This window comes from Poecile atricapillus, chromosome 20 (assembly GCF_030490865.1).
Source record: "Poecile atricapillus isolate bPoeAtr1 chromosome 20, bPoeAtr1.hap1, whole genome shotgun sequence".
Classification (NCBI taxonomy): domain Eukaryota; kingdom Metazoa; phylum Chordata; class Aves; order Passeriformes; family Paridae; genus Poecile; species Poecile atricapillus.
This window is the reverse complement of record NC_081268.1, coordinates 611,460-623,149: the sequence shown is the minus strand read 5'-3', so window position 1 is coordinate 623,149 and position 11,690 is coordinate 611,460. Positions and strand designations below refer to the sequence as shown.

General features: G+C 36.7%; 1 protein-coding gene across 1 annotated transcript in view; it reads right to left on the bottom strand.

The window, feature by feature from the left end:
* Positions 1-267: 267 nt before the first annotated feature.
* GARNL3 (GTPase activating Rap/RanGAP domain like 3) overlaps positions 268-11,690 on the bottom strand; it is a 35,083-nt gene continuing 23,660 nt past the window's right edge. The window contains exons 20-29 of the mRNA XM_058853805.1: positions 11,263-11,379; positions 10,411-10,583; positions 9,947-10,105; positions 8,003-8,069; positions 7,262-7,369; positions 6,720-6,838; positions 6,363-6,498; positions 3,813-4,022; positions 3,396-3,507; positions 268-2,669 (exon numbers count right to left, since the gene is read on the bottom strand). Coding sequence (XP_058709788.1) covers positions 2,513-2,669; positions 3,396-3,507; positions 3,813-4,022; positions 6,363-6,498; positions 6,720-6,838; positions 7,262-7,369; positions 8,003-8,069; positions 9,947-10,105; positions 10,411-10,583; positions 11,263-11,379 — 1,358 coding nt within the window. The 3' untranslated portion in view covers positions 268-2,512. The remainder of the gene's footprint in view (positions 2,670-3,395; positions 3,508-3,812; positions 4,023-6,362; positions 6,499-6,719; positions 6,839-7,261; positions 7,370-8,002; positions 8,070-9,946; positions 10,106-10,410; positions 10,584-11,262; positions 11,380-11,690) is intronic.

Genomic DNA, 11,690 nt, shown 5'->3' with positions numbered 1-11,690 from the left:
TAAGTCTAGCTATAGCATAAAAGCAGGTGGGAGGTGGGTGGGATGCTGGGTTTCTCTCTTCAAATGATACCAACATCCTGTTTCAGGTATGTACCACCAAGCCAGTATGATCTGGTTTTGTCTAGTTTCAGTAATCCAGTTTCTGTACTCCTTATAGTTCATTTGCTAGATATCATCATTGCTGTAACTACAGGCACACCTTCAAAGGTTCTTTCTCTCTTGCCTCCCCCCCCCCCCCCTTCCCACCCCCCAATATCATCTCTTAATTCATGGTAATACTTTACAGCCACTGCTTCACTTCTGATTCAAGAAAATAACTCCTGCTTTATAGCCCTTTCTTGTATAATCATGTTTGTGATATAATGCAAATGCTGTATCTATATGCATTCTGACTACCATCATAGCCAGTAATCAAGCTTTCCGTCAAGCTTATTCTTCTTGTTCTCCCTAGTGCTCTATCTCTAAGGCTAGTCTTTCAGGACACTTAAGTATGTATTTGCTCAGGTTCTTCACAACAAGTTTTAAAATCTCCATATATTGCTTCAACTGTTTTCAAACAATGGTTAATCATTTTAAATCATGCTATAATAGCACAGATGAACATCTACAGTATATTTAAAATCCAAAATTCTAACAGGATAAAGCAAAGTTTCCAGTTAAAATTTTAACTGAAGCCCCAGTTTTGCAACACGCTGGTACAATCTTCAAAAATAGCCACAAACCAGAAATCAAATACTACATTGAGAAAGCTGTTCATAGAAAAAGCTGGTTCTTTTCTTTTCTAAAAATACGTAAGTGCCAGCAGTGACCCCAAAAGTAGATTCAGAAGTGTTTACAACTTCCTGGAAAATAAGTACCACGTGGTACTTTCAGATTGATTTTTTTTTTTAAACCTTAACTGTCTAAATAAATATGGATAGGGTAAAGTAACACAATTGCTGGAAACAGCATTCTCAAAAAATAATTACAAGTTTTTGCAAAGACTTGAGTCTGGTACTTCCTTTTAGATGCATATTAAGGTTCACCGCACACATCTATGAGTGCAAAACCCACTAAAGTAATAATAGCCTTCTGTTCCTAGACTAATTACTGTTGAAAATATTGCTTGTGTTGATTAGCCACCCCAATTGAGTGTAAGAAATTATGCTTCCAGGTAAGATCTTTCATATTTTCAAGTGAAGCAATTCAGCCATTATATACAATAAACTAAGAAAAAATCACTTTGCAAAACCAGTTTTACATTCAGACTGACAGCAGCAAAAGGCACACATCTGCAGATGATCATACTTGAACAGAAGTGAAATCATGACATACAAGTGGTATTATGAAATAAAATCAAGCATACAGAAGTATTTCTACAGATGGAACAAGAAACACTTGTTAGTAAAGTTAAAAATGTCCTATATAGAAAGGCTTTAATGAAAAAACACCAAAACCAAACAAAATATTTGTAAAGGTGTTCTACAGGAAAGGATTAAAAAAAAAATCAAACTTTAAATATAAATCCCTGTCCTTTAACACTAAGAGACAAGATGACTATTTCATCATAGAAGACTAGCTTATTAGCAGTGAAATTTGACTCTGCATCCAATTACAAAAATACAACTATCTGAAATAGTAACTTATACTGTTGGTGCAAGTGCAGACAACAGCTAATGATGATGTCTGCATAAGAATCTTTTTGTAGTCAAAGACAATTGGGGTTGGCTCTTCTGCCTGTAATGGAAAAATCTGCAGATGCACTACAATAAGAGTTTTCCAGCAGATGGACTGGGGTTTTTGTTTTGGCATTTTTTGTTTGTTTGTGGGTTTTTTAGTTTTTTTTTAATTTCCAATTTTTGAGAAACATTTTGAAAGTTTGTGTTTCCTATAGAAAGTTTCTCTGCTCACGGATTCTTTATGCCAAAAGAGTTTTCAAGGTTCTCTAAAAATGAGCAAAGGAAACACGATCTTCATATCTCACCTGATTATTCAGTAAACATACCACAGATGCATCAGTTTAGGGACTGACTGCACTGCTTGAAATGACCTCACCTGCAAGCCTTCTTTTGTTGTTGTTTTGTTTTGTTTTTTAAAGACCGAAAAAACGAAAGTAGTGATCTATGTTAAAAAATTCCTCTTCCAACATGACATACACTGTTGTAAAACAACTCATGAATAGTAATAACAGCAATTAACTTTGCTGCATGTCATTTAGGTAACTCAAATTAATAAGCAGCTTAGAACAAGTAACACTTTTTGTTTACTTCAGTTTCAGCCTGAATTTCTCATTGATTACCTACTGTTAGAATGCCACGAAAAGTAATGCTTCATTAACTGAGAAAACATACCTATGTCAAAGATAAAAGCATCACCAAATCAGGCTATGCTAACCAGAACATGGGTTCTATAAGGATATATCACCAGTACTTCCAGCCACATTTTACCACCAGAAGCAGTGTTTGTGACATTGCCATAGAGCTTACAGAGTTGTAAGAAAATGTGTAGTAAGGGAGGTTTTTTAAAAGTGTCTTCATTTTAAGTCAATGATGTCTTCATCATATAAAGAAATCAGCTGAAATGGATAGCTAGGTGGTGAGCTCTCCTCCCTGTTTGCTAAAGTATCAGGATCTGAACTGGTGGAAAGATGACGTCTTTCAGAATAGCCTTCAAACGAGCTTGAGATTATCCTGCAAAGAGGAAGACAAAAGTTACTAAAAAAAATACACTGGTCAGGGCAGGAAGGAAAAATGGCTACTTCTAGATTCAATCAAGTTATCCTAAAGACAGACACAGACCATTACAACCGAGTTTCTTCCTGTTTTACTCTACAAAAAATAATCAAAAGGCAGTACTAATGAAGTCCCTCCCCCAAATAATTTCCAAATAGGGAAATATCAAACATAGTTTTACACTGCAAGAGTTTAGTTTTGCTTTGTTACTCTCAGTCTCCTGTATCTTGCAGGTATTCTGTATTCTGCCAGTATTCTGTGTAAACATAGGTTATGGAAACAGTGAAAACAAGAGAATGGCACTACGGTCAGTGCCAGACATAAGCTGTGGTATTTTTTCACAAAATTTATTCTGAAAATAGCAACACAAGAGCATACAAAGAAAACAGCAAGAGAGTCTGCACAGTGCAGCTGCAGAAGTCCAAATCTTTGTAACAGGTTCAGCTGCAGCAGGTCCCCCCAAAATGCCATTTAGTCCTGCCTTGCTCATTAACGTGTCTTTAGCAAAAAGTGTAATTGTTTCAGTACTTACAGTATTCATTTACTCTAACAAACACAGTAGCATGAAATGCACACAGATATACAAAGGTCTCAGTCAGTCTCATGCCAACCGAGATATGCATGAGCAATCAATTCTAAAAATATTTACAGTCAAACTTAGCCTTTTTTCTAAAGTATGTTTACCTGTCACTACTAGATGATCTTATGGCTCCCTGCTTGGGGTCTGACTGTCTTCGAGAAACCATTTTTAGCTTCTGTGCACTTTCTGTCTTGGGTATAGGCTCATCCAAGAGGCCTCAATAAAGGAATAAAAGACTTAATACTTTCAACAGAAAACAAAGCATTCATGAAAATGTTAAGGTATTCGTTGCTGGTTTCCATTATTAACTACTTCTACCTGGCTTAGAATATGGCCATCTTATACATGATCAGACAATGGCTATACTATTTGCAAATAATGCTTCCTCACTGTTTCCTTTTCTTATTTTAATAATTTATGAATACTAGATGCATGTTACAAACCTACCTGTGACAGTGCAAAGATTAGAAAGTATATGCTTGACAACTGATATATAACACTGAGGAATGAGGAAAGTTTACCCAGCAATTCTTTACGTGTCCTGCTTGCAATTTCTTTAATTTCCATACGAGATAAAGATCGTGACTGCATAACTGGAAGAGAAGTAATGCTACTTGATGTTGTAGTAGCGATGACCTTGGGAACCAAAGGTGACTTCAGAGGTCGTTCAATGCTTCGCCCAACCAGATTGCTGAGAGGTATTTTGTACAGGTTTTTGCATGGAATTTCACCTGAAACACAGAAAGAAGAAAGAACATTACACTTGCACAATGGAATCAGTTCTTAATAATTCCAAAAGAAAAGTTATAAAGACAAGCTATACTTGTTCAGCTGTGCACTTCTTAACTGAAACTACAAAGATCTTTCTTGCTCTAGAGATCTTTCAATACAAGTAAGCTAGGAGAAGGAAGAAATGCAATCAATTTGACTTAGAGAGAAAAAGAAGATTGACTCTTGGCAACATGATGAATCAGGAGAGGAACCAGGAAGTAAATTTATATGATTTGTGCCTGACTATTACATGGCACACTGTTCCCATGTGTTTTTATACACTGCAAACATACTGGACCCTGGATTCCAAGTGGTTTAAATTATGATTCCTCCTCTTAGGTAACACAAAATACCACGTTTTCATAATTCATAGAAGAAAAACAAACCAAAATCCCAAACTTGCTATCAAATAGTACTGCCTTTAAGAAATTTGTGATTACCTTCTCCTTTTCCTTTCTGCTAACAGTAAAGCAGCAGTTTTGAGGAAGAAAGATGTACACACATATTGCATTATCTAGTTCCCTTCTTTCTCCTTTATTGTTACACTATAGACTGACTGTTCACAGATGTTGTTACACTAAATTATCTGTGCAGAGTTTTTCAAGGCTTCTTACTTTTGTTTTGCAAAAGAGCTTCAGTGGTCTTTAAACTTTTCTTAAATGAAAAGAATACCACAGGTGAAATGTCAAGCTTTCTCACAATTGTATGCCCGTTTTTGCATTATTACTTGTGGTCACGTTGCCAAAGATTCATCAAGCTACCGAGGCTTAATTCCTCCCTTCCTACAGAAATTATTTCTTCAGAACAGTGCTACCATATATTCAGAAAAGATACTTGTTGTGGTTTTAAAGCAGTAACTAAAAAAATTACTAGAAAACTTACTTATTTCCTGCTGTGAGATATGGATTAGAACAAGAGCAAAACAGGCTTAAAACTTAAAAGGAATAAAGAAAGTTTATTAACAAAACTACAAGAATAAGAACACCAGACTAAACCTCCAGAAAACCCTTTTATCCCCCACTACCCACCATTCCCTTGTTCACATGACAACATAGAGACAAAAAACTTTGGAACTTTGGTGTTTAAAACAGTCCTAATTCCTGCTAGAGTCTTTTCATCAGCCTTTGTAGAGAAACAGAAGTCTTCTTCTGCTAATCTATGGAGTTTCTCACAAGAAAACTATTTCTGTTATAGTTTTCTATTTCTCTGATGCCAGCTGCCCAGAAATCTGTCATCAGTTCACTCCTCCCATTTCACATCACTCTGAGGTGTGTTATGGGTCAATGAGTCTAGGGATGTCATTTTAAGGATGAGTTATTCAAAGGCAAAAGTTCTCTTCATTTGTCTCTGTGAGCTTCTCTGGAAACAGTTTTCTCATTGCTTCTCAAGGCCTCAAATCTTCAACTATTACTTTGCCTCACTCTGTTCCAGCACCTCACTGTATCACAATTACTCCACTTTTTGCTCAAAATCCACACTTTGAACACTCCATTCCTCCCAATATACTCTGTCATGAATTAAAGGAGTTTTTTCAGAACACTATTGTCCATCTCCATAGCTTTAACAGAAAAATATTTCAGCTTATAAAGCATCTCCTAATTCTCTCTTCCCCATCTAAAACTTAACTCTTTTCTTCACTGTCTTTGATGGTTTTATGATGTCCTCTTCATGTTATCTCTCTCTTTCTCCTCCTTCTCTCTCTCTGGGAAAAAGGAGTAATCTGTCAGTCTCTTCCAGGTAGTAAGAGTCAAAGTCTTGGAAAGCTGCAGATGTTCATGGTGTCAGGTTTCAGTTCAGCAGCAGAAACCAAGTCAGGCCACTGGCTCCATTTCTCCCCCACCCCCACCCTCTGCGGCCTTGTCCAGCCTGGAGGGGGGGTGGGGGGTAGGAGGCCAAGACAGAGCCTGTTACCTCATCAGAAGCCGGAAACCAAAGAGAACAAGAGAGCCCTGGCTTTACATCTTAAGGTGGTGTTCATCACAAAAGTTGATCTCACTTTTCAATGGTCAAAACTGCTGTCAATTCTTAGAAATGACCAATAATTGGTCACAAGAAAAGACTCCCATCACCTCTCGCAGCTTCAACTTTCTCCCAGCTCCCGAAGCTATCTTAAAGGTAAAGTCACCCCATGACAATACTACAGTGCAAAAGCTCAGCCAAGTGCTTTATATGTGTGGAAAATAGAAAATCTCTTATCACCCACACTTTCAGGTAGGAACTCACATATTTTTACCATCTTTACTGAAGATCAGCCACACCAAGATGTGATAGCTGTTGGAACAATTAGAGATCACATATACCTTCTAGAGAAGGAAGAGGAAATTCTGGCTTTTCGGAAGCTGTCGGTGTTTGAGGAGAGCGCTTTGAACTCATTTCCTTAGAGCTGCTGTCAGATGATCCACTTACTGCAGCAGTAGCTTTAAAATAAATATCTGACTGAAATGACAAATAACCCATCATTAGTACAGTGAGACTTTCTTAGCTATCTTCTGATTCTCTTTGTCCTTGATATAAACCAGGAGCACACAGATGAGCAATTACTGCAGATAAAGTAGCACATATTTCAGTTTTGTTTGTTGCGTTTTTAGCGGCAGCAACTTTTTATGTTAGATCCAAACATATCACAGAAATAGTCAAACATGATTTTTCCATCTTACCCTTGATGCTACAAGTTGAAGCTCAGGCACAACTGCTGTGTGGACTAAGTTCCCATTTACCACTAATCGGATCTCAATGGAATCAGTAGTGAAGGCAAGAACATAAGGGAAAGCACAGACTGCAACAAAATAGAAGTTATTTGGCAAGGAAGAATAGTTAAAGAAAAATTTTCTTGGATGCTCCCTGAAAACTGTTCTTGACCTCTTCCATTCATAGGCACGTTCCATTCCTATGAAAAGTGTTGTCTAACATACTCATGTACACCAAGCTACATCGAGCCTGAAGAAAATTTCATTGTCATGCCTGGCAGAACGTAGAGTGAATGGAAAATGACAAACACAAAAGAGGGGGGAAAAGTACAGCAAGGGATGAACTTGCTACCAAGGCTCCACTTTTCAAAAGTATCATATTCAGAAACTTAAGTCAAATGGCATTATGAATGTAACATGCTTATTCCCAGAATACTGTAATTCCACCAAGAGCCAAGTACTGGCACAAATGGTAATGATAAAACATCTACTAAAAAGGGATGTTTTCTTACCAACAGCATAAGGAACTTGATTCCAGCTGAAGTGGAAGTCATAAGCTGATGGCTGGACCAGTGGAGAACCTCCACTGAAAGGAAATACCTTTCTGTACTGACAAACATCTATAACAAAATAGAAAAAAGAAGCATCCATCACTTTACATGGTAAGAAACCACCACCCACTTTATAGGGAGATTTTGCAGAAGGGTAGACATTACACACACAATCAAATATTCATGTCAAAGTCCCTCTATAGCCAAACAGTTAAGCAAAATTTGCTTTCTCTGTCAGCACACTGTAAAGACCAAAATAAAATACCTACGTTTTAATAAGGTGTCATATTTCACAAAGTATTACTGTTTCAACAGTTATCAGGTCCCTAACTTGTCTATAGATAGAGGAACAGGCAAGAAAAATTCAGAAAGCAGTGTCTGCAGAATTGTACCTCCCTGCCCTTCAAGTAGCCATATGTTCATGTAATTTACATTCTTTGAAGACTGTAGTGCACATGGTCATTACAGACACCAAGACTTCATGAATCATATAACCTGCACATCTATAAAACAGCTGGTATGACTAAAATACTCAAATTTCTAATTTCTCCAATATGCATTTAAGTTCCAAAGAATGTATTTTGACAAACTTTCCATGAAACACTAAAATTTATTTTTATATATAGACCTAGACTGCAATGAAAGAAGACCTACATATGCAGACTGACCTATTACCATTTCTGGCCTTTTCTAAACACTTACAGTTATAACACAAAAGCAGACCAGCTTCACCATCTTCATATACATCAATTGCTGCAACAAAATTAACCTGCAATGATAATGGAAAAGATTAACAAACAGACAGAGGATACTGTGTTCATTACAACTGGGTTGTGACTAACAAGCAATACAATCAGCTGGGGAACTGCACAACCACAGGTAAAAGAAAAAAAAAAAAAGAAAAAAAAAATAGCCTCTTTTGTGATGTAATCTTCAGGATGTTCTCAAGATGAAAATTAGTTTCTTTTGTGTTTCATTCTGTACAGTACTGAACATTCATAACTACACAACAGTGTAAAGCAATAAAAACATATAACTTATTTAGAAATACAAATTTTGGGAAATAGGATGGTTTCAGAAAGCTGTGAATCAACATGGTATGTTAAAGATAACAATTATTTTCAAAAAGTGATCTTCAAATGCACATCATGACTAGCAAAAAGATCAGGTACACCAATTACTGGTTCAAAGTCACTAACATTTACAGAAGTCAACAGGAATGCACCTAAGGATTACTGAACAGTCTGAATTTACAAATTGAGAAGCAATGGTGGTTAAACCACAGTATATTTTATGTAGATCAGGCTACATAAATTCACTTAATTCAACTTTGGTTTTGTCTTTTACATTTAGATTAAAACCAAACCAAAACAGCCATAAAAAGTAGGATATCTGTTCAGGAAATGAGACCATATTAGTGAAATACATAAGGTTACATTAGGCAAATGCTTCCCAAACCATCTCCTTGGACAGGGAGAGGGCTGAGAGACTGATTCCATGAACAACAGTTCTTTGACTTTCTTTGATTTAAGATTACTGTGCAGGTCAAGAACTGTTAAGCAAACCTGAAAGTTTACACATCCATACCAAATGCATTTTGACCCATCTTCTGTAGTGACTGAAACCCATTGCTGCTCTGTTGTCCAGAGAAATAAGTGGGCAACCCATTTCAACATCATGAAAGTCACTAGCTCAGCTCATATTAATTGTCTGCCTTATTTGTGTTCCTAAAGGAAATAAGGATTCCAGTGTGGAAAAGAAATGGGAGTGGTGGATGGCAATGGTGACGTACTTCTCCATCCTCATTATTTACTTCTAGTTCCTCCTCATTCAGATTAAGATTGATTCCCAGGGCTATGGAGAAGTTTACATTTGATCAACCATGCCAGGAGCACCTCTTCATCACCAGATCCAATAAAAGCACAAACAATTTAAAAAGCAAATAACATATTAAGAACTATCAAATGAAAAAAGTAGGCCCTTATCTCATTAACAACAACAACAGACTAACTGTGCAAAATCTTCCTTTTTTCTTTTTTTTTTTTTCTAAAACTACATGTCCACATCCCTATTTAGAAACTATCCTTTTCTGGAGCAGGAAATACTGGAATTTTTTTCTGGAAACCAAGACATTTATCTAAATCCCAACCCTATGTCCTAGACAGCTAGATTTAGTTATTAGTTGACTGGACAGTAGTTTCTTAAATATAATTATAAGCTATATGTAAATATTTTAGCTACAAATAAGCAAATCTGGGTAAGATACGGGTGGTCAACCACTGAAGTTATTTTGATGCAGTTTTTTAAACAATAAAACATTGATACCACAAAAATAAAGCAAAAAGCTAACTACTGGCTAAGAAGAAAAAAATATTTTTGACAACAACAACATTCCTGAGCCTGAAACACAGGCTTTCTCCCAATGTTATATCTTATAACTACTTCTCTTGGGAGCTATTATCATGTATCCCAAAAGGAACAAATGTCTCAGAGTGCCCTAAAGCAGCAGTTGTAGAAGTAAAAAGCAACACACATGAGCATCTCCACAAATTACACTCCTAAGAGGCCAGCACAGCATGCACTGAGTCTGCAACAAACTATATTCAGTGGGGATCTGCAAAAAACATTTCAATGATGAAAACTTACCCTGTTTGTTTCAACATGATGGAATCTATAGGACTCCCCTGTACTCTCATTGACTAAATCAAACTGATGCCGATATGCTACACAGATCATATTGTCACTGTCTCCAGTAGGTCCATCCACCAGCGTCATAACCACCGGAGGGTCAGAAAGGCATATTTCCTATAACATAAATAACAGAATTACTCTCTTTTTCAAATTCCTACTGTGAGTGCTGCAGGTACTCCATGATTTTAAAGATATGTTTTCTAAGCGCAGAAGCATAACAAAGAACAAGCAGAAACAATTCTTAAAATATCTGAAAGTTTTATTTAGCATATATATGATTGAACTCTACCATACTTTTATTTGTCTGTTCTGTTCTAGTTCAGCAAGATGATAATGCATACTCTGCCTTCCCTGTACCCCCCACTCTAGCTGAGTGCTGCTCAATGTGTTAAGATAATTAGTAACTAGATTACACATACCCGGATGTACTGGAACTCCTCTACTGGAGATTCAGGAGATGATAGCAGAGAGGTGCTGGTTAAAGTGTTGTGTGAATTATATTTCTTTGTGACGAGAAGTAGTTTGTTCCGAATAGCCACAACAATCCTCAGTTCGCTTCCATGGTGAGTATTAATGGCATACAAATGGCAGCCTGAGGAAATAATGTTCTAGACTCTAAGTGGTTGGGGTAGGGTCTGATTTTTTTGTTCTGTATTTGTATGATGAGTAGTACAACAGGAGTCTGATGGATGACTTGGCAACACAGAATTAAAAACTCCTCAATAGGTTTACATCGACTTCTAGGAAAAGACAAAAGCCTATGACTCTTGAAATTGACTTTTACCCTTAATCCTAAGTGCATGGGTTATCACTATTCTGCAAGTTCCAGCTTTTCAAAGCACCTTGCTTCTGAAAACTAGGAAACATTTTTTTTCTACAAAAACAATGGCAACACCCAGACTAATCTAAGCACTACTATTTAATGGGGGATTTGCCAGTGTTCCTCCAATTTAGAGTGTGCTTTATTTCAGTCTAATATTCCCTCAAAATTCTTCTCTTACCTCCCAACCCTGAAATCCTATTTTTCTCTAAAGCTTATCATCATCAGCAGGTGCCAAGTAACATGTGTTTTTTACAACATTCAAAAACGTCACGCTGGACTCTAGTAGAGTAGTTTTCTAATATAAGCTTGATAAAGTTTGAATTAATTGTCCAGAGAAAATACTAAAGGGGAACACCTACACCTGCCTAAAGAGAGCTAATAAGCCCCTGGCAACTACCAGCATCAAAGCACAGTGGATGTTTTTAACACATAAGGATAACAATATCACCTTTTGTTCTCTCCAGTTTATTTTCTCTGCAGTCATATTTGCTTCTTATAATTTTTTTAGTCTCTAAATCTTTTTGGACATCACTGAGTCTGAAGACAAGGATACGAGAGTCTTTCCCTGATAAATGGAGAGAATCAAGAAAAAAGAAGTTAAAAAAAGAATGTGGCAGTTTGAAATTAATACTTCCAACGAGAAGTAGCACCTTACAAACAGAGCAAAAGTAAACAAAACATAACAGCTGTCTGGGGACAGAAGACTTATGAACTCTCTAGGATTTACAATTCTAGTAACCAACCCCTTCAGTACAGTAGCCAAGTTTCCCATTAGGTGGTGCTGCGCCAAAGCATGATCTGAGAGCTTCCACACAGTCAAATACACAATATTTTGCAAATATATAAAATCTTGGAAAATAACAAAAATACAATAGA